The 27,589-nt window shown below is 54.3% G+C and overlaps 9 protein-coding genes across 9 annotated transcripts; 5 read left to right on the plus strand and 4 right to left on the minus strand.

The window, feature by feature from the left end:
• Positions 1–1,694: 1,694 nt before the first annotated feature.
• Positions 1,695–3,177, plus strand: CLAFUR5_13588 (Zn(2)-C6 fungal-type transcription factor afumD; the record flags this gene model as incomplete). Its single annotated transcript, XM_047912736.1, has 2 exons — positions 1,695–1,771; positions 1,905–3,177. The coding sequence occupies 2 exons, from the start codon at positions 1,695–1,697 to the stop codon at positions 3,175–3,177; spliced, it is 1,350 nt and encodes a 449-aa protein (XP_047768543.1).
• Positions 3,178–4,008: 831 nt separating this feature from the next.
• On the plus strand, positions 4,009–6,773 carry CLAFUR5_13589 (putative E3 ubiquitin-protein ligase hulA; the record flags this gene model as incomplete). The annotated part of the gene is made up of 7 exons (XM_047912737.1): positions 4,009–4,045; positions 4,102–4,140; positions 4,199–4,304; positions 4,360–4,493; positions 4,541–5,741; positions 5,793–6,450; positions 6,504–6,773. The coding sequence occupies 7 exons, from the start codon at positions 4,009–4,011 to the stop codon at positions 6,771–6,773; spliced, it is 2,445 nt and encodes an 814-aa protein (XP_047768542.1).
• Positions 6,774–8,205: 1,432 nt separating this feature from the next.
• Positions 8,206–10,917, plus strand: CLAFUR5_13590 (L-fucose-proton symporter; the record flags this gene model as incomplete). The annotated part of the gene is made up of 1 exon (XM_047912738.1): positions 8,206–10,917. One exon carries the CDS (start codon positions 8,206–8,208, stop codon positions 10,915–10,917), a length of 2,712 nt encoding a protein of 903 aa, XP_047768883.1.
• A 1,487-nt stretch (positions 10,918–12,404) lies between these two features.
• CLAFUR5_13591 (Heterokaryon incompatibility protein 6, OR allele) lies at positions 12,405–13,928 on the minus strand (the record flags this gene model as incomplete). The annotated part of the gene is made up of 1 exon (XM_047912739.1): positions 12,405–13,928. One exon carries the CDS (start codon positions 13,926–13,928, stop codon positions 12,405–12,407), a length of 1,524 nt encoding a protein of 507 aa, XP_047768884.1.
• A 229-nt stretch (positions 13,929–14,157) lies between these two features.
• On the minus strand, positions 14,158–15,083 carry CLAFUR5_13592 (DNA replication complex GINS protein PSF2; the record flags this gene model as incomplete). Its single annotated transcript, XM_047912740.1, has 3 exons — positions 14,158–14,701; positions 14,800–14,903; positions 14,970–15,083. The coding sequence occupies 3 exons, from the start codon at positions 15,081–15,083 to the stop codon at positions 14,158–14,160; spliced, it is 762 nt and encodes a 253-aa protein (XP_047768885.1).
• A 981-nt stretch (positions 15,084–16,064) lies between these two features.
• CLAFUR5_13593 (Dol-P-Glc:Glc(2)Man(9)GlcNAc(2)-PP-Dol alpha-1,2-glucosyltransferase) lies at positions 16,065–17,916 on the plus strand (the record flags this gene model as incomplete). The annotated part of the gene is made up of 3 exons (XM_047912741.1): positions 16,065–16,151; positions 16,202–16,850; positions 16,904–17,916. The coding sequence occupies 3 exons, from the start codon at positions 16,065–16,067 to the stop codon at positions 17,914–17,916; spliced, it is 1,749 nt and encodes a 582-aa protein (XP_047768886.1).
• Positions 17,917–19,083: 1,167 nt separating this feature from the next.
• On the minus strand, positions 19,084–20,019 carry CLAFUR5_13594 (54S ribosomal protein L9, mitochondrial; the record flags this gene model as incomplete). The annotated part of the gene is made up of 1 exon (XM_047912742.1): positions 19,084–20,019. The coding sequence occupies one exon, from the start codon at positions 20,017–20,019 to the stop codon at positions 19,084–19,086; it is 936 nt and encodes a 311-aa protein (XP_047768741.1).
• Positions 20,020–22,843: 2,824 nt separating this feature from the next.
• Positions 22,844–25,179, plus strand: CLAFUR5_13595 (Putative acetyltransferase; the record flags this gene model as incomplete). The annotated part of the gene is made up of 3 exons (XM_047912743.1): positions 22,844–23,427; positions 23,480–24,944; positions 24,997–25,179. 3 exons carry the CDS (start codon positions 22,844–22,846, stop codon positions 25,177–25,179), a joined length of 2,232 nt encoding a protein of 743 aa, XP_047768742.1.
• Positions 25,180–25,931: 752 nt separating this feature from the next.
• CLAFUR5_13596 (uncharacterized protein) lies at positions 25,932–26,985 on the minus strand (the record flags this gene model as incomplete). The annotated part of the gene is made up of 3 exons (XM_047912744.1): positions 25,932–26,519; positions 26,574–26,803; positions 26,853–26,985. 3 exons carry the CDS (start codon positions 26,983–26,985, stop codon positions 25,932–25,934), a joined length of 951 nt encoding a protein of 316 aa, XP_047768881.1.
• Positions 26,986–27,589: the final 604 nt, after the last annotated feature.

Consider the following 27,589-nt stretch of genomic DNA (forward strand, 5'->3'; position numbering starts at 1 on the left):
TGGCTGGAGATCTGAGGCTGTGCTAGACTCGGTAACCCAGTGTTCACAGCTATAAAGCCAAGCCATGCCGCCACTGTGCAGGATAGCTGCCTTAGCGGAGTCGCACAAGGAGAAGCAGCATGCGGTGTATCGTCTGTTTCTCCGACCACGATGACCACCTCGTACGATTTGCCAAAGCTATTCCTGGACCTGTTCGCGGAGCGTTAGGACGACAGACTCATGGCACGACACAGATGGCTATACACAAACACCACACAGCGATTCATCGATGACCAGTGCTTCGTGACACCAACCCCAGCTTTAGGATTCTGGCCATGCGGTGTTTCTTACCAGCTAGAGATCGTCGTACATGGCGGCTTGCAACCCGGGCAAAGGCATGGACATGTTTCACGCCGGTCTAGAGCTCACTGCAAATATAGCATACACCATCTCCATATCTCCTGGCAGACACAAGACGTCTACCCACCGCCCTAGCTCAAGGCAGAAATACGCCACATCACCGCCATTGGAGCTTCTACGACTGTGGCTGCAGCTGCCATGGTCTTCAGGACACAGCACTTGACCGGGATGCAGGATACGTTGAACGAGTACGACTGCACGTCTGCGGTCATAAGGCTTGCCGATATGTACATATGTCGATCATAAGACGGCCTTGCCGATGCCCTATACATCGACAGGCCGAGGTGCAAGTGAGTTGGCAAGCCACTGTGAGACCACGTGGCTGCGTGTACATGCGGCAATGCTTGCAATGAGGTAAAGGGAAGTGCTCTTATTCCTGCATGGCTTGTAGCCGAGAATCACTACTGCTAGACGAAGGAAGCTTTGCGAGCACTGCCTCATCGATAGATCATCGTACGAGTACGCTGCATTACTCCATGGCAGTAAAAGGACATTGCACTGACTGTCGAACTGCCAATGGCTGCGTGAGATAGGCGAACTTATTATGCGCCTGACGTGCAGCCCAGGCATCAGTCATAGCAGAAGGTTGTAGGACGCTGCAAGTCATGGTCACACCCCCAGGCACGAAGACTTTACGGACGAAGTGAAGTAGAAGGATTGTGGCCGTGTCTGCATCGGTACCAGAGATTGTCTGTGTCACCGAACTCCGATTCGCTGCGACTACTTCCAGCCTTTGAACACCTTGCTTTTGAAGTGTGCACTCAGCAAGACTCATACTTCGTGATTCCAAACGGGCAGAGGAGCTGCTACATTGCCAACGAAAGTAGAGCTCACGTTGCTGTCAAAGTGCTGAATCGGAGTTCGTGCCAAGAAAGAGCTGAAAACCGTTTCCATCACCTCCTCCTCTTGACTCCGAAAGGTCTAATCCAAATATACCCTAGAACAATCCTACCAGCCTACCTCAAACCGAATTGCAGCGTACCTGCTTTCTCCTATACGTAATGCGAATGCGATTCGTCGTCGTAGAATGAGCCTTGCCACGGGCATTACCACAACCACAGTGCTGCTGAAGGACAGGCACACTCCACTACACAACACTGTACTTGCATGCCTATCTTGATTCCGGAGCATGGCTGGTGACGCAAGGCGGGCCCTGCATACTCATTTCTAGTAGTGTCGACTCATACTACTGGCGATACTTCAGACCTTGTACTCGCTACGGGCGGCGGCGCAGTCCCGAGAGGTGACTGCATACAGCGCATGGCACTTCAGCTGAACATCACTTTCACAATACTATGGCCGGCAATGTTGCACACGAAGAGGATCAGGCAGCAACGAATGTTGATGCAGGTGGGGAGTTAAATGGTAGCAAGTAAGCTCTGTTGTTCTTCAGCCCTATGAATTTCATCGTCACTATTTTGTTTCTTCGGTTGTGGTATTATGGCTGTGACATTTGATGTCAATGACTTTTGGACTGAGACTGATTGCGTTGTTATGGAAAGCAGAGCTCCTCGCATTGGACATAAGAAATCGAGAAAAGGTTGCGCGCAATGTAAACGGCGGCATGTGAAGTGCAACGAGGAATCGCCTTGCGCGAATTGCGTGCGACATGGGGTTGCGTGCTCACTTGCCGGAGGGCCCAATGTGCCGAGAGAGGATGCGAAGACGAGACGGAAGTCAACGAACTCATCGCCAGGTCTGGAGATCTCTCAGACAACCTCGCTGGAGGCGGTCAATGTACCGAGTCCAGGCCACAGCCCGTCGGTGCAGAGTCCTTTCAGTGTTCTGACTGGAAGGATCGAGAGGCAGGATCAGAATTGGCAACTGGACCTGCAGCTGATGTACCACTTTACGTCAAATGCGAAACAGATCCTCGCGGAGCACGACGACCTCTCCATACTCCGGGTCTGGCAAGAGCTTCCTCGAGTGGCATTCGCGAACGATTATGTGATGCATGCGCTGCTGGGATTCACTGCGCTGCACAAAGCACATCTCGAACCAGGACAGGCAGCGATGCTGCAAGCTGCCGCTGTGGACCACCTCGACAAAGCGTTGACGCTATATCGGAAAGATGCTGGAGCTTTGACACCGGAAAGCGCAAATGCGAAGCTTGCATTCACATGGCTGATCGCATTGTTCTCGTATGCGGTCCCGCCCAGTGTGCCGCCTGTGGATGCAATGGTCGAGCTGTTGCTACTTGTCAAGGGAATCGACGCTGTCCTTTCGGAGACCTGGTATTGGGTGGGACAAGGACCTTTCTCCCCGATCCTGACAAGAGGCTTCCAGGAAGCCTTCTCGCCGCTGGACGGCAGCACTTACCCACCACCGGATGGTATGGACTTCGGCTTAGCGCATCTGGACTTCATGCTGGGTGTGGACGCCATGGTACCTAACGACAGACGAATTTGCGCCTCGGTATTGGCAGAGCTCAAGGCAATATACGAAAGTGTTCTGCAAGGGCAGAATGCGTGTAGTATCGCCTCGATAGTCTGCTTTCCGAAGCAGGATCCAACAGCGTTTGCGGAGTTGATCAGGAGGAGGGTGCCTCAAGCTTTGATCATTATAAGCTATTACTGCGTTCTTTTGGATGTGCTCAATGATCGATGGTGGATCCAGGGATGGGCGTCTCGAGTCCTGACGGATATCCTGGCGAATCTGGACGCCACCTGGAAGCATTGGGTCGAGTGGCCGATTGAGACGATTTTGATGAAAGATCCGGCGGTGCCGATAGGAGCAAAAGCGGCCCTATCCGAGGCCACGGCTATGATGTTGTGTTGATGGGGTTCCAAGGTTGGCAAAGGACGCTGGAAGTGCATTCTGCTCAATGTTTGGCATGATGGGGCATGTTAGCTCGATGGCGTTCGAGAGTATGTGGGAGCACCAGCACCACGCTCAGCGCCTACCTATACGGGGAGGCCGTGTTTCGGCGGTGTTGATAGAGGAGGATCCGCGGAAGGACCTGATATTCTGCTCAACCACAGCTCTGTATGACATAATGACGCATGTATGGATAGAGAATGAAGGCGTTGGCCGGGACTAAGTCGGGCTGTAGGTCTAGAACAATGTAAACTTCTCTCACGCTGTGCTGCTGGCGAACACACACAGACCGGTGGTTGATGTCGTCGCAGAGTTTGTAACTTTGTGTTTGTGAAAGACGAAGAACACTGCTGCCATAAATACACTCCCTTGGCAGCCGCATCATCCCGCAAAACGCCCCCACCTAAAGTCCCAAGACTGCTTTCCAGGGTTGTTCAGCAGCGACACTACTACACTGCTTGCGTCCCGCACGCAGAGCACATCTCACAAGCACTGCACTGTGGGCCGGGCTGCTTAGACGCCTGCTGTGTGAGCATTAACAATCCACAAAGAGCAAGAGCGACCCGCAGGCGGATCAACACAACGGAAAAACCTGCTGCGCCACATTCACCACAACCACACACCGTCATCCTTCTCCTTCGGTCCTGCGACTTGCGCATAGACACCATCGACGTTAACCACCACCGACCACGCGCCATCTCTACCACCCCTGGGAAGCGCCTTTGCCGGTGCATAGAACATCACTACCGGTGGGCGGCGATATCGAGGCGGCGCTGAGTGCCGGAACCCAACATGGAGCTGCCATCGCAGCCTAATCTGAGAGTGACGAGTACGCAAGAGCTTGGTCGGGGATATGCGAGCTATCAGGACTGACATGTGGTATAGTCATCGCGGCAGATGGCCTGTACAAGCGAGATGTCTTCCGTGGGTCGCATGAGGAGATGCACGAGACCACAAACACAATGCTGATGCAGTGGACCAGGATTCCCGGACCCATTCGCCGTCGCTACCATCAGTGGCGAACAGACGAGGACAACGGGTGTTATCAAGAAAACGTTGAATCCGTACTGGAATGAGGCCTTTGACATGTAGGTGGAAACACTTCGGAGGGCATCATGAGCAACCTCGCTGATAGCTTGACAGGCGCGTGACCGAAGAGAGCATCCTCGCTGTTCAGATCTTCGACCAAAAGAAGTTCAAGAAGAAGGATCAGGGCTTCCTCGGCGTGGTCAATGTCCGCATTGGCAGTGTTATTGACATGGACGCCGGCGGAGAAGGTATGCACGTCGCATGAGGTAGGATGCAATGTGCTGACATGGCCTAGAAATGATCACACGAGACCTCCGCAAGTCCAACGATAACCTGGTCGTGAACGGCAAGCTGATCTTGAACCTCTCGACGAACCTCCGAGCACCGATCGCGAACGGTAACCAAGCGAGCAACTCGAGGCCAGCGGGCTCCTCCGCAGGACCATCTACCAATGGCGCCCACACCCCTTCGACGCCCGTTGGCGCGCAGTCAAGTGCATCGCTTGCTACTCCTTCTGTGAGCACACCAGGATCTGCTGCCGTGACTCGTCAGAACGCTGCATCCGCCGCACCGAACGCCGCACCCGCTGTTAATGGCAATGGGGCGCCACCGCCGGGCAGAAATCAGTCTGGGTTCAGCGCATTCGAGGATGCTCAAGGGAGATTGCCGAATGGCTGGGAAAGACGCGAGGACAATCTTGGCCGGACATACTACGTGGACCACAACAGCAGACAGACGACCTGGATCAGACCAACGGCCAACTTCAACGCTGGCGAACAAGCTGCGCAACTTCAACAACAGCAGAATGTGGAACGATCGAGACATCAGGCTCGTATGCTTCCCGAAGATCGCACCGGGGCCAATTCGCCTACACTGTCCGATCGCAATTCGCCTTCTCACACTCCAAGTGTATCTGGTGCTAACAACGCCAGCGCTGCTCAAATGGTGGCTACTGGTGCTACGACTGCTGGCTCTGGCGAACTTCCAGCTGGCTGGGAGCAGCGTCACACGCCTGAAGGTCGAGCATACTTCGTCGACCATAACACGCGCACAACCACATGGGTCGACCCCAGGCGGCAGCAGTACATAAGGATGTACGGCCAAAGCGCTGCGGGCAACAGTACGATTCAACAACAGCCAGTCTCGCAGCTTGGACCTCTACCTAGCGGGTGGGAAATGCGGCTGACCAACACTGCGCGGGTATACTTTGTGGACCATAACACGAAGACCACAACATGGGACGACCCGCGATTGCCCTCTTCCTTGGACCAGAATGTACCGCAGTACAAGCGTGATTTCCGAAGGAAGCTTATCTACTTCCGATCACAACCTGCGCTGCGCATACTATCTGGACAGTGTCATGTCAAGGTTCGCCGCACGCATATCTTCGAGGACAGTTACGCGGAGATCATGCGTCAAAGTCCGAACGACCTGAAGAAACGCCTCATGATCAAGTTCGATGGCGAGGATGGTCTCGACTACGGTGGTCTTTCGAGGTACGTTCTGAAGTCATTGCTCAGGATGTTGAGAAGCTAACATTGTGGCAGAGAATTCTTCTTCCTACTCTCTCACGAGATGTTCAACCCATTCTACTGCTTGTTTGAGTACTCGGCACACGACAACTACACCTTGCAGATTAACCCACACTCCGGTATCAATCCTGAGCATCTTGGCTACTTCAAGTTCATTGGACGCGTGGTAGGATTGGCCATCTTCCACAGGAGATTTTTGGACGCATTCTTCATCGGTGCCTTTTATAAAATGATCTTAAAGAAGAAGGTCAACCTTGCCGATATGGAAGGAGTCGATGCAGAGTTCCACCGCACTCTCACTTGGGCCAAGGAGAATGACATCACGGACGTCATTTACAGCACTTTCTCTGTCGAAGACGAGCGATTTGGTGAGAAGGTCACCGTCGACCTCAAGCCTGGAGGTCGAGACATTGAAGTCACCAACGAGAACAAGGAGGAGTACATTGAACTCATCACGGAATGGCGAATTCAGAAGCGAGTTGAGGAGCAGTTCAATGCCTTTGTCGCTGGCTTCCACGAGTTGATTCCGGCAGATCTGGTCAACGTCTTCGACGAGCGAGAACTGGAATTGCTCATTGGAGGTATCGCAGACATCGACGTCGATGACTGGAAGAAGCACACCGACTACCGAGGATACACGGAGAACGATGTGGTCATTCAGAACTTCTGGAAGGTGAGCATACTGATATCATTGTTCTGGGACATGACAGCTAACACTTTACGCAGTGCATTCGCAGCTGGGACGCAGAACAGAAGTCCCGTCTCTTGCAGTTCGCAACGGGTACATCTCGTATTCCCGTCAACGGCTTCAAGGACCTGCAGGGTTCAGATGGACCTCGCCGCTTCACAATCGAAAAGTCCGGAGAGGAAGCACAACTTCCCAAATCGCACACATGTTTCAACAGGCTGGACCTACCGCCCTACAAATCGTACGATGCGCTCACTCAAAAGCTTACGTGGGCTGTGGAGGAGACTGTTGGATTCGGACAGGAGTAGACGGCACAATTGGCATCCACACCAGGGCGTTTGGGCGGTCTACTTTTCTTCGTTTGGACCGGCATGGCATGGGAGGAAAGGATTGGGAGAGGTGTATACGGTCGTTTGCAACGGCCGGTGTGATATGAAAGGAAAGCTGTAAATGAGGGAAGAGGGATGGAGGCCACTGCGGCGCTAGAAAGAAGCTTGTCCTGTGCTGTGTGCATAGGGTATGACCCGATTGACATTGAGATTGTTACGGTATACATGAGAGAGTCTCGTACGAGTAGGAGTGTTACATATACTGTTAGTAAGGAAGTAGGTTGATGTGCTGTCCCTCTCGACAGGTGTAGTCATGCTTATCAGAAGTGTATGCTCCCAAGCCAAGGCCAGAATCTTACCGCCGCGCAATGGCTGGACGCAGTACTGGCCAAGCAGCCACGTGAACAGTTGATCTCAACCATTGTAGAGCTTCTGATCGGCCCCATGGGGTGGTGAGTGTATCTCCCACCTGATTGATCACCCCTCGTGTCCATCAAGCCTTCAGGCAGCCACCGGACACAGCTCGGTCCCATTCATCTTTGTGAAGAGCGTTGTGGGCCGTTGGAAACGTTGCACCGGGATGAAGCTTGTTAGACACGCGAGTTCGTATTATAGTGTTGGCGAGAGTTTTCCAGGCTGCTGGAATGCATTGTTGAACAGCACGCAGAGACATGCAGAAAGGAGCGCGGTGTTGAGGCATAGGTAGGATGGCCTAGGACAGCATAGCACGAGGCGCATCGGGATCTGCTCTTGCCGATGTCTCAAAGAAATGATGGAGATGTCGGCTTGGCGCAGGCTTGCAGGCAAAGAAAAAGCTACCACAGCATCGTCATCGTCATCCTCGAGCGGAGAAAGGGCCAAGGCAGGGCAGGTGAGGTAAGATGTTACGGCACGTTTTGAGCCACTCGCCTTCCCGCCATTCATGAGCCAAATCACAGCAAGCGAACCACTTTCTCGTGTCTGTAAGTACCGAGTCCCGTTCTTTCTCTACCTCTTAGGCTCCACTGTTCTGCTGTTCGTCGCGTGGCTCTTCTGCAAGAGTACACCGACTAAACTCACGAGGTCGTCCTGTACGTGCTTTCCTTGGCCGTGCGATTGTGTGCTCGGTACAAGCAGGCTGGCTGGTCTGGAGTGTGGTAGCGTTGAAAGAGCGTGGCTGTCACGAGTGGCACTTTGGGTGTACGATACGACGCGGCTGAGGAACCGACCGGTCAAGAGTCTGGACGACGTACGAAGCAACTGTGACCGAGAGAAGCTGGCATGAAGAGCACCCTCGCGCAATGTCGATATTGAGCACACGACCACACCACCTTGCGAAGCGACGAAAGAGACTGAGCTGGAGTATGGGCCTGAACAGCGTCGGTGATTGAAGGACAGGACAGCACAGGACAAGGACGAACATACCGCAAGAATGGCTTCGACGAACAACGCTCCGGGCCCGCCGCATGGCGACGTCCAAGGTCGCAGCGAGGCAGTCCTGGCAGTCACGATCGTAATGATCGTCCTCTGCTCCATCTTCGTCTTCTTCCGCATGCTATCGCGAGTCGCGATCGTGAGGAAGATTACCGTCGACGACTACTTCATGGTAATCGCATGGGCGATCGCAACGGGCCTCTCGATCGCCATCTGCTATGGATGCGCGTATGGACTCGGACGGCATGAGGTGGACGTTCCGGATAGCTGGCAGTCTGGATTGAGGAAGAGTAACTATGCTTTCAGCATCTTGTACCAACCCGCGCTTATGGCGACGAAGACGTCGATTCTGGCTTTCTACTTGACGTTTTCGAAGGCGAATCATATCTTTCGATGGGCTTGCTATTCGGTGCTGTTCGTGGTCAATGCGGGTGGCTTTGCGCTGACTATGGTTACTGTCTTCCAGTGCAATCCTATTTCGGCGGTGTTTGCGCTGGTCACGCCGGAGGATGCGAAGTGTACGGATATTCTGACGATCTATCTGGCTTCGGTTCCGCTGAACATCATTACGGATCTGGCGATTTTATTCCTGCCGATGCCGACGTTGACGTCGATGCGCTTGCCGAGGAAGCAGAAGATCATCCTGGTGGTGACGTTCAGCTTCGGTATATTTGTGGCGGTGGTCGACATTGTCAGAATCTCGTACCTGCAGTCTGCTTCGGAGACACGATTGGCGGAGCTGGCATCATCACGGAACGACAACGATTTGACGCGGACGGCCGAGGAGACGGACGCATCGTTCTATCTGGCATTCTCGTTCATGTGGAGTGCGATCGAAGTCACGGTAGGAATCATGTGTGCTTGCGTACCAGGTCTCAAGCCGCTCGTGGCGCGATTCATGCCAAATATGCTGCGAGATCCTGGCGACGCACCTTCACAATTCGGCTCCTATTCGATGCCAAAGGATGATCACACTCATGCGGCTCCGCTGCCAAGTCCGGAAGAGGTGCATCATCACGACATGGGACGTGCACCAGAGCATGGCGACGAGCATGAAGAACGAGAGATGGACTTTATGGAGTTCCTCACAACGCCAAGAGACTTCGCTCGGCCAGTTAGCAATGAGCAGCAGAGGCAAGGCGAAGCAGATGTTGGCATGATGGACTTCCTCACGACTCCAGATATGGCTTCTCTTCCGCCGATTGAACGTTCCCAAACGGCACTGACTAACACGACACGGCATACGGCGCCTGATGCGCCAGCATTCTTTGACTTTGTGGATATGCGGCAGAAGAAGAGCTTGGTCCACCTTACGAATCGCGAATCAATCTATCCTGTCACTCTGGTAACTGTACTATTCTTCATATGGGGCTTCGAGTACGGCCTGATTGATACCCTGAACCACCAATACCAGACCGTTGCGAATACCACGACTGGCCAATCACTGGGCATCCGCTGCGCATACTACGTAGGCTACTTCGTTGGCCCGCTGCTCGTTGGTAGATGGGTTCTGCAGCACTGGGGCTTCAAGGCATGCTATCCGATAGGTCTGGCCATCTATGCCGCGGGCTGTCTGATCTTCTGGCCAGCCGCAGTACTGACCTCTTGGCCGACGTTACTCGTGACGAACTTCATCGTTGGCTTCGGCCTGTCGATACTGGAAGTCTCGGCGAATCCGTTCATCGTGCTGTGCGGACCAGCTGAGTACGCTGAGATCAGGCTCAACCTCAGCCAGGGCGTGCAGGCCATCGGAAGTATCATTGCACCCTTAATCGCTGACAAGGCCTTTTACCACAAGACTCAAGATGCTCCATCGTTAGTCAACACGCAATGGGCTTATCTTGGAATCTCTCTGGCCACGATCATCATGGCTGTCATCTATTACTACGTCCCACTTTCCGAAGCGACGGATGTCGAGCTCGAAGACGCAGCAGAACGAATTGACGGTGCGAACAAAGCCAAAGTCGGCAACGTTAGAGTCATCTGGATCGTCCTCGGCCTAGGAGTTGTCAGCCAATTCTGCTATGTGGGTGCCCAGGAAGTGAATGGCACCAGCTTTGGTCCATACCTCGCCGCTGTGGCACCAACCTACAACATCGCCAACTACCTCGCCATAGCGCACACAGCATTCGCAATTTCCCGCTTCCTAGCCGCAGCGCTCGGGTTCTGGGTCAAGCCGCGACTCCTACTACTGCTCTTCTTCAGTGGCGCGATCTTATTTAATGCGCTTTGCACGCACTTCACTGGCGACACCGCCGTAGCGCTGATGATAATGGTCTTCTTCTGCGAAGGACCCCTCTTCTCCCTCATCTACGCGCAAGCACTGCGTGGTCAAGGACGACACACGAAATTCGCCGCCGTCCTCATCACGTCGGCAATAAGTGGTGGAGCCGTCTTCTCGCCCATCTCGAGCACGATCGTCAACTCTGGCAGGAGTGTGCCATATAGCTTGGTTGTAGCCATCGCGGCATTCGCGGGAGCGATTGTCTTCGGCTTCGCGCTGAATGGGAATGAAATGATCAGGAGGCTCGTGGACCCTATCGATGGTGCTGCGGCTTCGGGGAGTAGGCCGAGCTCGACGAGTAGTAGGGTGAGTCGGGCGCTGAGTATTCTGAGCTTTGGGAAGAAGAAGCGGAATGGATCTGGGTCGAAGGACGTGGAGTATCGGGAACGGAAGGTGGACAGTCCAACGCCGCTGAATGAGATATGACATGGGATTTACGAATGGCGTTATAGTGTGGCAGATAAATGCGAGCTCGACAGATAGGAGCATGGGATGCATTGGGTGGCGTTTTGATCTGATTCACGGCGGAATGGGGTGGGGACGGGTTGGCTGGAAAAGATGATACCCAAGGATTTCGTGTATATAACTTGGTAGGATGGTGAATGTACATGTCGACGTCAGGCATCTTCCGAAACCGTGAAGACAGGCTGTAGGACAGCCACGTGCCTTGGTGGTTGAATGAAGTCGACTAATGCAATCACGAGACGCCAAGCACGGACGTCAACAGGAAAATTGTAATGTTCCTATCTTCTATTTTCTTACCCTTCGTTTGTCCTTCCTACAACATAGAGACCCCACAACAATGGCTCCTCGACGCTCAGAGCGAGTGCGCAAGCAGCTAGAGATGGAAGACAAAGAACAGTCAACGACTCCGTGAGGGACTCGGTACAAACAGGTCGCGCCCCCTTCAGCTTCCACGATCCTGGAGCGGATCTCCACCCCCCGCAAGAGGAAGGACGAAGACAACTCAACACGCCGACAAGACAAGAGGGTCTCTACACGCTGCCACCTGCTCGAGCTACCAGCGGAGCTTCGTAACCAGATCTATGAGCTTGTGCTTACAGGAACCCTCCGCTACCGACTCCGTCGCGGGTACTCCAGGCGTAGCGTAGTCTCATTTCTTGCCCCTGCTCTGCTTTGCACATGCAAGGCCATCTACCAGGAAGCACTCGGCATCTACTACAGCGCGGCAACCTTCGAGCTTCGCAGCGTGGGGTACCTTAGCAAGTGGATGGGTAGGATCAGACCTGACTATCTCAAACTCGTAAGCACCGACGAATAGTCGCAAGACATAGTAGGCTAATGATTGCAGGTCACAACTGTCCACCTGGGCCGATATGAGGACATCCCGGAGCATCTGGTGCACAGAGCATCGAGGCTGCGAAACAAGATCAGGGACGTGAAGCAGTACCTCCAACTTGGGGAGGACGTGCTGAGTGAGGACGTGATCAAAGTGAGTCCAGGAGCCAGGCCGTAAGCATAGACGGCCGCTCACTGGCAACGAGTCCAACGATTCAAGCGAGCGCATCACCCGATCAACCACCCTTCTCGAGTCTTTGATGGTGCACAAGAGGCTGGCTGAGCACCTAGCCGAGTGTGTAGAAGCATCATTGAAGGAGCAGGGCGAGATCATCATGTATCATTAGTGTGTTATGACCAACGAATCAAGCATGTGAGGCTGGCTCAGTGCCAGGGCAAGTGCATGGAGAGGAGCAAGTAAAGGTGATGATGTATGGTAAGCATGCCATGCAAGACTCCTCATGGAGAAGCATTGACTAGGGCAGCATAAGCCACATGTGCAGTCTCCGCGTGCCAAGGCCCACTGGCCGAATTTACAACAGTCGTGGCAAGGAATTAACCGATATAGTGTAGCAGGATAGGGGGATCGTACCCACCTGATCCCGTGAAACATGTCATTCAATGTAGAGCACTACCGGTTCACTTTTGGCATGAGCATACCAAACCTCGACTCCCTTGCCGGAGTCATTTCCAGGAAATGGCGATGCCTCAAGATAGAGCCCAGCGACTACCTCCCAGATCGCATGTCCGTGGTGATTCCCATTCTTTCGTCGCAGTACAATAGGGTGAACAGCCCAGGACTCGAAATTAATTCGGGAAGGGCTCCAAATCCCCAACCGAAGATCGACCACGCAGTCGCGTGCCTGGAGGACACCGTTCGGGTCTGCTACCACCATCATGGTAGAGTGGGTGGCACTATTGATTGATAAATGCAGCGCTTTTGCTCGCCCCTTAATGTCTAAGGCTGTCATGCTTTCTGGACGTGAACTAAAACTTGGTCGAAGGTATGTGACAGTCAGCGAATGTTCTCGATGGACGGTCGCGGGAGAATTGTCAAGCAAGGGTGCGAGTTCGACGATGTTCAAGATCGGCTCAGCTCGCCAGTCAGGAACCCAACTGGGCAAGGTCCCATGCCTGCGCGATCCGTTACAATGCCTCCTCGCGGCTGCGCAAAGCATGTATCGTCCATTCGATGGCCTGTCACGCGAATATTGGAGAAAGTCCAAGGCAAATTTTGTGTAGTTGTCGTCCACAGATCGTGCATACTCAATCCGAAACTCCCTCGAGCCCGAGGAATCACTGGGAAGCCGGCAAGGCGCCCATAACAGAGCAGCAACGCGATCTCTATCATCGCGGCACTCAAATTGCCGAAACCTCTCCAGTCGCTCTAGCACGTTCTCGTTGTTGCGCTGGAGCACCAACATGATCCCGTTGAACCCTTCGATGTCGCGTATTGGTGATCTTTCTTTGTTGAGCAGTATGGAGGCGTTCGCCAGCAAAGAGCCATCGATATGAGCAGAACCGAGTTGTACACGGACATGATGTGCTGCCCCAAGCTCCTGAACGACCCATCTCCGCGTGAAATATGGGTTTTTGCAGAAGTGCAGCAAGTCTTGCATTAGCGTGACCTTGATAGGGCTTTTGCTGTCTGCCGTTCGTGCGGATTTGTAGGAGCGATAAAATTCATCGAGCGGCGGCTCAGTCGGTGGACCCATCATCAGCATAGAGGCGTTGTGGTTCGAGAGGAAAAGCAAGAAGTCGAAAAGCTGACAATTTGTCTGATCGTCGTACCCATTGCCGAGCCAGGCGAGAGTGCTTACGGCACTGCTGTAAATGCGGCCCATCACAGCTATTTGCTCCGTGAGCTCGTCGGAGTTGCTCTGATCGATGCAGATGCTGTCCACCCAGAGGTAGGTTGGCTCGAGGAGATCCCGCCATTGCACCAGGGCTGCATGAAGATTGCGTCCAATGGGTAGGGCCTGGCCATCGACCTGTAGGGTGCATGGTTTGTCAACAGCGCCCCAAGCGTACGACAGTGCCACGTAGCCAAGACCACCGCGAAGATTGACGACCTGCAGTGATCCTGATAAAGGCTGCGACCGATTGGCAGGGTGTAGCGTGAGTATGCGAATTTGCATACTTGGCTGCACCAGTGCGTCATGTTGATAGATGTTCTGTAATCTGGCGCTCGATTCCAGGCTCACGTCCCTCTGTGGCAGCAATGCCATGACTGATAGTGAAGGCTGCTGCCACGACAAAGTCCATATCGTGAGACTATTTTCAGTCATCTCATGTTACACATGGCTGTGCAGTGTGTGGCTGTGCAGTGCTTGTTGAATATCCGCACATACACTAGGCATGCTCATCTTACAGCTGCATATCGTCATCCTCATCCTGGTAGCTACTGCTTCCCAAGCCTCCTCCCTCCTCTTCCATCTCCTCTCTTCTCGCTTCCTCCCTCGACTTGTTGATCTTCCTTAACCCATCGATCACACCACCCACAAACCCTCTGACCTCTGCAATCTCCATCCCTCCTACTCCGTTGATTTTCAGTGAGCCACTGGCATCCAGCACCTTGTAACCCTTCCGTAGCTTGCTCATTCTGACTTCTCGCAAGTCTCGCACCAATCTCCGTACTGCGTCCGGATCATCGAAGTCGTCGCTCGCGTGTGATAGAAGAAGATGTGATAGTTCGAGCCAATGGTATGGTAGTGCATCGGCTGGTGCTCGTGCTGTGGAGGAGTCTCGTGTGAATGGTGCGCTGATCTCGAGGGAGGACTGTGCCAGGTATGGATCGCTAGGCATTGCGACACCAGTGGCTTCGCTCATCGTTGGTCCAGGCGCGAGACTGCCAGCCAAGATGTCGCTGGTCTCGAGCTCCAGCATGTTGGTGAGTGCGTCGACACTCAGCCTACCAACAGTTAGCGCGTCGTGCATCGCATGTCTCGCGCAGAACACCATAGTCTGAGCCACCGGTCGAGGTCTGATACCCTCAAATCAGCAACGTACCATGACGGAGGGCTAATGTTGGCTCGGTTCTGGCGTTTGAGTAGCAGTGCCAGCCATAGTGGCAATTGTGCCGGGAAGGGTGGATTGAGGCGTTCTGTCGGTCCCTGTGAGATCTCAGTAGGTAGCTCAATGTCTGCGGCACGCAATCGGGCTTACGCTGCAGCACTTACTCCAAGCAGTTCGAGAGATTCGAGTCTCTGCCGCGGGGTTATTGTCACTAGCTCCATTTCACATAAAAAGCCGACCTCGTTAGGCGTGAGCCCCGGTGGCAGAGGTAGTGCCATCCTGAGTGGTGTTGCATTGCAGTATGCAGTACAAGAAATGTGTTTAAAGTGGAAGCAGCAACTGGAAGACGCGATCTCGCGTGTCTAGCGCGATTCAATGAGAGCCGATCAATCAGCGGACTAAAGTTTATCCGAAAGGCAAGCAATGCACGACGCGCCTCTCTCTACAATATCGCACACGTGGACGGTGCTCGAAGCACCCTGCGCAGGTTATGCTCGCCATTCATTGGAGAGCGCGCCGGACCTCTTTTGTCAAGAGCCCTCGGGGCATTGGTCAAATGCGGTGGCCACCTGTACAGGATCCGAGTGCTGCGGTGGAGCGGATGCAACGCTTCGACGACATTCATACTGTCTCAGGCGCTCGAAGCACTCTTCGTAGGCTATAATCGCTATTGCTTCTGGAGCGCAGCGGCCACCTTTTCTGCCAGGAGAGTTCGGCTGTAGTCGAACGAGATGGCCGTTAGCACAATAGTTGGTCAACCTCTTGACTGCTGCAAGAGCGATCGATAGTGTAGCGTTGCAACCGCACGAGAAGTAGAAGCACCATATGACGCCCTATCTCGAGCGCATTGATAGTGTCGAAGCTACCAGGCCTTGTCCGCGCTCGCTGTTTCTGTCGTTCTTCGAGATAGAGCAAATGTCAATGTACTACAGTTGTCACTGTTCGGTCCGAGCGACGCGTCTCGACTGACAAGGCTCTGCTGAGGAAGCGCGGAGGGCGGTGAGCAGTGTATGACAACAAGAGAGTAGTTGCGAGAGAGCACGAGAGCTCCTGCCTGATTGCTCTGCTGAGGCTGCCCTTGGGGGAAGGTGGAGTTGCTCGGCCACGACTTTTGGCACCAGCACTCGGGCCGCTTTACTTCACCCTTTCTCATCAACAACACCCCGACTCCCACACAGCCATTGCCATCATGGTTGGCCATCAGGCTACACACGGGAGTACACAGTCGACACAGTCATAACAACAAGCCCTCAACGACCATGGCCTCAGTCTGGGAAGTGGCTCTTGCCGCACCACTGAACACGTGGTTCGCTGCCGTCAACAAACATGTCACTGAGCCATATCTCGTAGGTCTCATGCATCAAGGTAGGTATCATGTCTCTCATACTTCTCGCAGGATGAAGTCTTCCATGTTCGTCAAGCACAGCACTACTGCCAAGGCCATTGGGATGTCTGGGACCCCAAGATTACCACTCCTCCCGGACTCTACTTCATCTCGTACCTGCTCTCTCCAATCATGGGTTGCAGCATTACAGCACTTCGAGCCGCCAATGTGATATGTCTGGTCGCCCTATGCATCATAATACGCGCAACATACGATGCCAGACGGAAGACGAACAACGAGTCCGGACCCATGAGCCAGATCTTGACTTACCACAGCTCGCTGAACATTGTCCTCTTCCCGCCAATCTTCTTCTTCTCGGCACTATACTACACAGACATCGCCTCAACACTTTCCGTCATGGCCTCATACTGGTACTTCCTCATACAGCTGTCGAACAAGGAGACTACTTTCACAGGCACCATGATTCAGGTTGTCCTCGGCATCATCAGCCTGACTTTCAGGCAGACGAACATCTTCTGGGTCGCGGTCGGACCAGCAGCTCTTACTGCCATTGTTGAGCTGGATCGAGGTCATCGAGTTGTCAAGGACTCCATGTATCGGCGCACGCAGGGCTTCGGTGACACGACTTACAGTGTGGCGAAGACGAGCTGGAAGATGGACGTTATTTATGATCCGCCTGCGAAGGACGCTCGCATCGAGGGTGAGTCTTGCGCAGGATCTCTCACAGCCACAGCAGTACTGACTAACATACAGACTACCTGCGTACTACCGTGTCGATCGTTGTGTGCGCGGCGAAGGCAATGACACAACCGAAGCGCGTAGCACGGCTAGCAACAGCACTTGCACCATACATCACCCTCATGGTCCTCTTCGCCTCCTTCATACTCTGGAACGGCAGCGTCGTACTCGGAGACAAAAGCAACCACAACGCCACAATCCACATCGCGCAAATGCTCTACCTCTGGCCCTTCATCGCTTTCTTCGCCTGGCCACTGCTCCTACCCCACTTCATACTCCTCCCACTAATCTTTATCTCTCGTCTCGGCCAGCTGGCCCACGTGGAACCACTTCAAGTCTTTCGCCGCCGAGACTTTCTCCCGAGAATGCTCATCTCCTTCGGCTTCCTCATCCTGGCCTTGGTAATCGTTCGCTTCAATACGATTGTTCACCCTTTCACACTGGCCGACAATCGCCACTACAACTTCTACATCTTCAAGCTCCTGCTCCGGCCCTGGTGGGTCAGATACATGGTCACGCCAGTCTACGTGGTCACAGCCTGGGCGTGTCTCGAACAACGTGGTGAGGCGCCAATCGCGGACCCGTCCAAGTCCGGCGAGACATCACCAGCTTCGGGCAGAATGGCAGCAGCCTACGAGCAAGGCACAGAAAAACGCAATACCGAGAGCAGCCAGCGCATCCTGCGCCTTGCGGACGGAAAGTCCTCAGCCATGGTCTCCTTCCAGCTCGTTTGCGTGCTCACAGCAGCGCTCTCACTATGCTCTGCTCCACTGGTTGAGCCGCGATACTGCATCATCCCCTTCGTAATCTGGAGGATCCATCTTCCGCTCTACGCCGTGGATGTCACAAGGGACATGGGCAAGAAGGGAAAACCCAGCTGGAGTGCTGTACTGGCAGATTATGATTTCCGCGTCGTCATTGAGACGATCTGGTTTTTGATCATCAATGCGGTAACGGGTTACATTTTCTTGTACAAGACCTTTGAGTGGAAGAGTGAGCCCGGGGGTTTGCAGAGGTTCATGTGGTAGATTTGTGTAGGCTTGAGTATGGACTATGTCTTCATGGCGATCTTGTTCGGGTCGCTTCGTCATGCTCTCCCTTTGCGCCAATGCAAGCTGCAGAACGAGATCGGGAGATATTCAGCCATACCGCTCGCCTCGCTCTTTCAAGTCTTGCGGTCTCCGCCAAGTACCGTCACTCCGAACCAACGAGCTAGAGACGGTGGCCTGGAGACGCGAGCTCGTTTTGCGCGATGCAGCTCTACTGTAGGAACAGAAACTTGCGCTGGTTAGAACACATGCTGGCATACCTACTCGATCGCGGCGACTTCAAGGTACGGCCAACGGATGAGTTCGAAGAGTTCGAAGAGTGAGCAATCACGGAAGAGCCATGTACAAACCTTCTGGAGCGATGGACATGATCGAACGCTGAACATTGAGTACGAGAGGAAGATGGCTGGATTTGCTGTACAGTATGTGCCTCTACAGGATATTGGTTAGATCGAGGAGAGATTGAGAGGTCTAAAGTGGTCAGAGATATGTTGTACAAGGAAAGGTGGCCCTGTTCTTCAGTAATGTGAAAGGGGAAGTGGAGCTAGAAGCCTGAAATGTATTACTTCCATCTCGCTATCGTGGATCTCCTAGCGACGTTCATCGTACCGTCTATGTCCGACTAACAAGCTCTCATCCTTTCGGCCTGCTTCCGCACACCTGCCGTAATGCCAAATCTGCCGGTCAAAAGTCACCACAGGCCATGGTGCTTAGAGCAAATCGTTGTCGTATATGCCTCCGCATGTATTGATTTCGTGCGTTGTGTGACAGACCGGTCTCGACCCTCTCCCATGTGTATTGCTGTCCCCGCGCGGATCAGCGGCTGTCGCATGTTGGCGCTTCCTGAGGCAAGTCGTTGCGCAAGGGCGAGCACAACATGCCAAGTAACCGCGCCCGATGTAGTCTATGGTGCAGCCCTGAAGTGGTCTATCCGCAAGCGAGATACTTTGTGATCTGGTTGCCGTCGGCCTGAAGATGCTCCGTGACCGTGGCTGGTGAGTGCCGCAGGAAGGATGGGTAGTTCATGCTTTGTGGCCCAAGGCATTGAATGTAGTGCTTTGAGTGCTGAACCCGTTCCACGCACAATTAGAGTAGCGCTGGGGAACAGGATCGTGTGGTATGTATCGGTAACAAGAAGTCGGTGCATCAAGCTTCCGCGGCTGCTGGGACCTCTTTAGTTGGCTCTCCTCCAAAGTTTGACAAGCCTGAGGATAAATCCACATTGGGCCAAGGCTTCTTGATCGCATCTTGTAGCCGGACGATGCTGTATTTAGGTCCCGGGACAGCTCCGCTTACTACCACGATACCGTTCTCTCGGTCCACCTTCATGACCTTCAGGTTCTGGACTGTATGACCTTCACCTCCCATGCGTCCCGCCATCTTCTTGCCAGGGAGGACACGCGAACCGCTTCCTTGACTGGCACCTGCGGAACCCATGGCTCTGTGGGTAAGCGAGTTACCATGTGATGCTGGCTGACCACTGAATCCCCAACGCTTCATGCCTCCTGCGAATCCCATTCCTCTTGTAGTGCCTCGTGCATCGACGTATTGACCTTCCTGAAAGAGATCTGCCGTGATGATGCTGCCGACATCAGGCAGGCCTTCCTCGTTCTTGACACGGAACTCTGCCAAGTGGCGCTTGATGGGAACGTTGCTCGCGGCGAAATGACCCCTCTCCGGTCTCGTGACATTGCGTGCCTCCTTTGTGCCTGCACCGACCTGGACAGCCCAGTAGCCGTGTACATCTCGTCTCTTATGCCCGGTGACCTGGCATCGATCGAGTTGCAGGACTGTGCATGCTTCGCGCTTGGCCGTGGTCGGATCGTATATGCCCGTCATGCCCTTCTTGATCGCGAGTGTACCGGTGCGTAGTGGAAAGTTGTGTTCCTTGCGCAAGAATGCCGCATCCTGAGATGCTCCTAGAGTGGGCATACCCTTCAGGTGGTTGAAGCGCTCAGGGTGTGTTCCTCCTCGCTGTTTTGGCTGGATTGACCTGATCGTGCGTACGAACTGACACGGTACAGACGGGCACAGAAAGCGAGGTGGCACCGTAAAGAGCGGCGTGGGTGGTGCTGGAGGCATGATGGCGATGGTAGATGTGATGGGTGGTGGACGATCGGGAGTGGAATGCTCAATGCATTGTACGTGATCTGGATCTCGCTTATGCGGGCAAGCCTTTGTCACCGAACGAGATATATGGCCACAGTATTGCCACTTTTGGGCATCATGGTAGACATTCCCAACTCTGCTACATTTCTTCCTCCTTGCTTCTCATCTCACAGACTCACACGTTGCGGTCGTGCTATATCACAATTTTGTTGAGAACGATATGATCGATGCCTCATAACAATTCAACACGATGAAGTCTCATAAGTCAGCCATGTTGGCCCAGCACCACGGTCACTCAATGCACGGCGTTGCTGTATGCAGTGTCACAGTATGCGAAACAATCTCGCAGACTACCCGATGACATGGAAACTTCTCACGGAGCAGCGCATACGAGTCGAGCCGATGCGGCTATCGCGTCCGTCGTGGGATGTCAGGCAGTTGGAGGCCTAAAGCAGACACCACACCAGGGATTGCTCCCTGCCGCTCCATGTCGTGCAACCATCGTTGCGAGGACCTTGCCCTTCCCCCTAGCAAGACGTGGGATGCCCTCATTGCTGGCATCGTCGATGTTGGAGTCTTCGACGGTTGCGCGGCCGGTTGTCTGCTGCATGGCACCGCCATAACACACGGATTACAGCGCTGACCAATGCTCACTTTGACAGACGGGACGTTGAAAGGTGTGGCTTCAACAGCAGAGGCGAAGTATATGCCTGATGCATGACAGTCTAGGAAACTTCCACATGCAGACACATTCCCAGTGGACTGGATCAGGGCGGAATGGGTGACTGTTCCGAGCAGGGCATCCATGCTTGGGCCGCCGGTCCGCTCTCCACACCCACACTCGCAACTCTGCAGCCGCTGCAGCGCGTGTCGATTTGAGACAGCAGATCGAGCATCTCCAGCAGCGTCGGAGCTGAACAGCGATCTAATGTCAGACGAATGAAGGAGCGACGGGCAAACATACACATGACGAGAGAGGCCTGTTCATATCTGTGGACACAAGCGCAAGCCACTGGACCCAGCGCGGTGGTAACGAAGAGTAGCGAAATACAGGGATCTTGATATAACCTGGTCCATTTTTCAGTCATGCGTCTGACTGGCTGATTGAACTGCGGTCAAACAACGTGAACGTTGGTGCGGCAGCTCGAGCAAGGCCGCTTCTCGAGCGGACTCGATTCGTTGAGATGTCTCGCAAATGCCTGCTGCCGTCGCCCAGCGCCGTGTGTCACTCCTGATGACAGATCTCGGGCTTTTCAAGGCGCACAACATCGAGCATGCTACGAAACAGACGCCGGCCAGCTTCCCGCTTGGTCAGGGCCACTGTATCGGTGACACTTCCAGCCTTGCTTGAGCGCTCAAGCCAAAGCGTGATGAAGTCGACCACGACCCATGAGACGCCGTGTTACACCAGTCGGCTGAGCCGTTCGTTGCGTAAGAAACTGTCGGGTCGGGACGTCTTCCACTGCAGGAAGGTCCGGACTGGGATACTAGCGAGCTACGCGCGCAAGCGTGCAAGGCTAACGCGGATCGTATCGCCGGATAACGTGCACATGAACTCCGAACGAGCGAACTGGAGAGCATACCGAACGACGTGTCCCGTCAAAGCATAGCACACGAAGCAGCATGACCGACCAGTGCAGCACAAGCGTGCAGATGGCTGCGACCGAGGCGAACGATGCCGCGTGGATTCGTAAGGAGTGGAGATGTCTGTGAGCAGCAGTGAACACGCTCCATCTCCAGGCGCCGTCGGCACCGCATGGTATGCATGGTTTATTGCAAGACCTGGGCTGGTCATCACGCACGCTAACGCCAGACACACTCGTGCGGTCGTGCCCAACAGTCGTTGAGTCCTCCCTCCCCTCCCCTCACTACTGGACTGACCGCACACCTCGACCTGTGCCTGTGCCGCCCTTCGCTCGCTATGGCGGGTAGCAGCAACGCTGGTTTGCCTGGTGTCAGACGACCTGCTGCTCCCCAAAGGCTTCGGCTCGCTGGCGCTGATTGGGCGATCCCAGTGCCTTTTCGTCAACTGCGTGGCTGCATGCAGCTGGCCGTCACCGTCACCGAATGCGCCATCGTCCGGACAGGCATAGACGCCTGCTGCGCATCGGCCGCCCTGCACTGGCCAACGGACGGGTGGAAGCAACACTCGCGGCGGCACGCATTTGAAGCTTAATCAGGCGCTGGCTTAGCGCAAGTTGAATGGATCCCAGTTAGCCGCGCGCGCCAGCCGGAAGCGCAATATGTGCTGGCCGCCCACCTTTCTCCTCTGTTTCCATCCATTCTGCCTCGCGTCTTTGCATGAACACACAGTCTGATCGTGCTCCTTGCGTCGGCGTCGCCCGGGACCACGACCATCGGCCAAGCGGAACCTCTGTGCGCTCGGCAGCCCGATCGTCGCTCCATTCCTCGGACTCGGCTAGCATCCTAATCAGACACCTGCACGCCTGCAGGGCTGTCCAGCATTGACCCGCCTCAGCAACCGCGCCGCAATCCAACACCTTTCTCAGGCTCTGCAGTGGCCATTCCAAATCTCTGCGTCCATCGCAGCTGCCTCAGGAAACACCTCACAACTTGCCATTCACTTGACCCATTGCAACAGGCAACATAGCCTTAATCAGATTGTGCCATTAGCCGACATCAAGCGCGATTCGCGCACAGTGTGGTACAAGAGACGAAAGACGACTCTCTATCCCACGCAGCTGCGGCCAGGTCCACTTCCTGCATGAAACAGCTCCGGATCGAATCTGGCGATCAGGCATTGGCGAACGGGTTAGAAAACAGTGCTTGATGCTTCATGAACCAGATTTCAGCACCGCCGTACGACAAAACTGGCCGCCGTGCCGATTCGCCAATGCGCGAAGAAGCTCGTCTCTCCACTGAGGTGCCACTGAACGGGCATATCTCACATGGTCTCCCGACGCCTGCAAACGATGTGCCATCTTCTGGCTTCACGGCAGTCAATGGCGATTCACACCTTTACCCTTCTTTCCGCCCCGACGAATCAGCTAGACCACCGGTAGCAATGACGAATGGAGATCATAGGCCTCAGGATCGTCCAGCACCGTATCCTGGACCTGGAGCATACCCGAACCACGGATGGCAACCCGATGAGCGACGACCTGATGAAGTTGACATCAACAGAGCACGACCAGAAAGCCCAGGACTCGGCAAGCGCAAGCGCGCAGACTCTCGCAGCAATGGCGCTCGCGAAGACGCAAGGGATGAATTTCAATACTCCCGTGGCTATCAGTCGCCGAAACGACGAATGATGGTACTCAATTCGGGCGGTATTGGCGCAACTGAGAAATTGGCGGAAGCGCGATCGTTTTCTGATGGAGGTGGGGATCTTCCAGAAGCCACCACCGGTACTTATGAGCGGTATGTATTGGCAATGACACTGGACTATGCTCGATACGCTAACATCACATAGTGATCCAACACCCACAGCAAGGTGGGATAATGCATCACCTCCTCCACAGCCCAGGCCAGAGGTTGAAGCTGAACTAGCAAAGGCCGCCCAAGCATTTGCTGCCACAGACAAGGCTCCACTGCCTGCTCAGCACAGCGCAAGTCCTCCGGACGATGATCGCTACGACCGCTCACGATCACAGCAATACACTCCAGAGGCTGGAGACGCACAAGCTGGAGACAGCTCCGACCCGAAGAAACGAAAACGAAACTTCAGCAACCGCACGAAGACTGGCTGTCACACTTGCCGCTCGCGCAAGAAAAAGTGTGACGAGGGGAAACCCATCTGCGAGAATTGCAAGCGAGGCGCCTTCGAATGTGGCGGCTATGGGCCCAAGCCGCCTGGAGGTGCCAAAATAAGCGCTGCGAGGACGAATTTGCACATCCAATCCAAGCCGCAGTACGAAGCGCCTCAGCCTTTCTACGATGCCCGTCATCATCGCCCTCCTTCGCCTCGACCTCCGCCACATTGGGATGCTGTCCGGCCAGATCCTTACAGTGCGCCGTATCGGTATGCTCAACCAGGACCAATGGATGCGCGGCCGCCTAGCTCCCGTGACAGTTGGGCCGGTCGACCTCCAGCCTGGGCAGGTCCTGAACATCCACAGTACATGCACGAGCGTCTGCCGCCTCCCGTGGAGCTTGCGGGTATACCGCCGCCACCGCCTCCAGGGCATATACACAGTTATCCTCACGACCCACGAGGTCCGCCGCCTGGGGCATGGGCGCAACCGCCAAGTCTACCCCATTATCGAGCCCCTCCAGGTCCTCCTACCGTAATCAGTTCTCGCGAAAGCGTAACGACATCACACTCCGGCCATGCCACATCGCTACCAGGGTTCCCAAGCCACGGACCACCGACAGATAGGACGAAGATGATGACGGGTCAACCTTATAGACACTTTATCGACGACGAGTTGATAAGAGACCGACAATCATGCAGACGGGCAGTAGAGTCATACAACCAAGCCTGCGCCGCCAGCTCGACCGCTTCTGACGCCGAGAAGGTGCGGCACTTTCGATCGATCAGGGATCCCAGGGCGCGAACGTTCAGCGAGACAATGGTCACCACCTGGCAAGGGCCGACCGGGACATGTGGATCACGCACAATCGTCGAGAGTCCATTTACCTGCGAGTATGGGTATAATGTCAACCTTGGCAACGATGTGGTGATACAAGCAAACTGTGTGATGCAGGATGCGTGCACGATCTCGATCGGTGACAGGACCATCGTTGGACCCAATGTCAAGTTCTACTGCATGACTGCTAGCGTCGATTCAGGCTTGCGCAAAGGCAGCCAAGGGATGTTCCTGGCGGGCGCCATCAAAGTGGAAGAGGATTGCTTCATAGGTGCGGACGTAATCATTATGCCCTTCAGGACGATTGGAAAGGGAGCTGTCGTCGGTGCAGGCTCAGTCGTCACTAAAGTGAGTAGCAATAAGTCTTTAACGTTGCAATCAAGACTAACCATTACCCTAGGACGTAGCACCCTTCACCATCGTGGCCGGAAATCCCGCCAAGCCGGTCCGCAAACGCATCGAGCCTGGGCCGAATGTTGACAACCACGACCATGATATACAAGAGCAAAATGAGAAGATGATACAGCTCATGAAAGAGAATAGAGTTGCAACTACCCGCGATGGTATACTGCAATCTGCGTAACTCGTTGGACATCTACATTTAGATCTGGCACAATCAAGGACCTTCACTGCCGTTTCTCTATCAATTCTAGACCGTTCTCACCATTCACTTAGTGTCATGAAACATTCCGTAAGCTCAAGGCGCCCGCAATACAGGCGGCTGATGCTGCACGACCGGAGGCCAGCATTGCGACATCCGCGAATAACTACTTTCTGAGCGGGTGTGTCGCGGCCAGGCAATGTCATCACCTTTAGATCTAAGTTCCATGGCATTTCTATTGTTACCAGTCCGTTCTGTGACCTTCGCAGTCGTCTCTCGTACGGTAAGAAAGCGTGAATCCCTTGACGATAGTTCGAGAGAAATGTCGACAGTATTTCATCGACGGCACAATCATCAAAGGCCAATGGCGTCATGAGAGCGCGGAATGGCTGTCTTCAAGCGCTTTGATGTCATGGTCTGTGCTTGTCACATGTGAATGTTTGAGACGATTGGCCAGCTGGTGTGAACGGGGGTAGAAGGATCTCGCGTTGCGTGGAATAGACTTCTCATGGCTGCGACTGTGCGCTCAGGATCTGGTTATATGCCTTTGACGCGAAGTCGACAGTAAGGAGAGACATCGGCGACCATTATTCGAGCAATATAATCCGCGAAACCGCCGCTAAAGGTCATGTACGCCGTGTTGTTGTGCTGAGTCCCCAGCCTTACATTTCAGAACGCCATCGCTAACAGCAAGACCTAATCATAACCCAGCAAAATCCATGCAGCATGAACCACTAACCCAGACGCAACTTCCCCTCGTCCCGATTACTCTCCTGCTCCAGCTCAATATACCCCAACCTCAACAACTCCCTAATCTCAAAATCTTTCCCCTTCCTCGCGATATCCCACTTGGTCTGCACCATCCCCTTGATCACCTTCTCCCTCTCCTCATTGAGATAGTCAATCTGAGTCGCCGTCAAAATCATCTCGTAAATCAGATCCGGGCGCTGCATGGTGGCGATCTGGCCGGCTGTCGGGAGCAGAGTGACATGTCTTGCGTCCCGCATGAGATCACGGAATATCAGGCCGTAGCGTTCCTCGAAGTAGGCGGCGAGGCTGTGAATTTCGATGCGGATTTCTTGGGTTCGTTCGATGCCGTAGGTGATGGCGTCGCGGAGGTTTTGGTTGGTGAAGGCGTCGGAGCCGATGAGCTCGACTTCGCGTTGGCGCTCGACGCGTTTGCCATCGCCGTGCCGGGCGTTGGGAGTGGTGAGCCAGCGCTTGAGGTCTGATAGTCTGTCGATGGTTGTCATGCGGTAGGGTCGCGGCTTGGCTTCAGGTGGGTCGTAGTGTGACTCGAAGCAGTCAGTGTAATGGCAGGTCTAGATTGAATCGATAAGTATATAAGTGAATGTGAGGGAGGGTGGAGTACTTACTGGTGCGTGGCTGGTGATGTCTTTGCCATTGCGGTGCTGATATACGCATGATGATCTGGGTGTGATGGCGATGTCAGACTCGAACACGATCGTCTTCTTGTGTGTGGCCCGGGGCTGGCTGCTGCTAGTCGAGGCGGTGCTGTCCACGTTGATCTTGCTGTCTGCTGCGCCATCCGTTGGCTTCAGCTCGTCCGGGCCCCGTTCGTGCGATGGTTCTGATGGTGGTGCTGCTATGATCAGGTCAGCCCAAGCACATGCTGTGTCACATGCGTCGCATACTATCAGCCTCCGCAGGTCGGTCTGGTGGTGAGGGTAGAGGGTGATCTTCAGGTCTGTCAGTAAGCTTGACGCGTTTGCCACCAGGCAGCTCAACACCGTCAAACAGCTTGCGGATCTTCAGCATTAAAGCCATCATACTGCCGCGATTTGTCGGCTCCATCAGCATGGAACACCCTCGAGCCCATCTTTGTATGCCAGAGAATATTCCGCCATGCTGCAAGTCTCGCCGGTCGCCTGTGTCGTGCACGCATCGTGTTTGCCCTCATCTTTGTGCGCCGATTGCTGCTTGCTGCCTGCAGATCTGCCATCTCCACCGCCGCCATCGCATGTCTCATGAAAATGGCGATCATGTCTTACCTGTGGTAGTGTGCTGCGGAATGCTCGTCATCTTGGCCGGACCCTTTCTGATACGTGCGAAGACTGCTCTTGCCTGCGCGGCGCGGTCGTTGTCCATGTCTGGTATCGCTCAAGAATGAATCGAGTTGATGAGCAACGGATGATGCCGAATCTGCGAAGTCGTGGAATCTAAGCTTAGATGGACTACAATTGCAATTGCCACAGCGTGCATTCACTGCAACATGCCGACTTCTTGACTTCTTGACCTCATTGTTCCTGTGATTCCTACAACGTGAAGATGGCAGCCTACATTATGCGCAAACATATCAGTGTTCAGTGTCAGTATGCATTGTCGTCGAGTATCATTTAAGCCCGTTCTGGCTGGCACGATCACCGCGCGG

The sequence above is a fragment of the Fulvia fulva genome, chromosome 12, assembly GCF_020509005.1.
Source record: "Fulvia fulva chromosome 12, complete sequence".
Classification (NCBI taxonomy): domain Eukaryota; kingdom Fungi; phylum Ascomycota; class Dothideomycetes; order Mycosphaerellales; family Mycosphaerellaceae; genus Fulvia; species Fulvia fulva.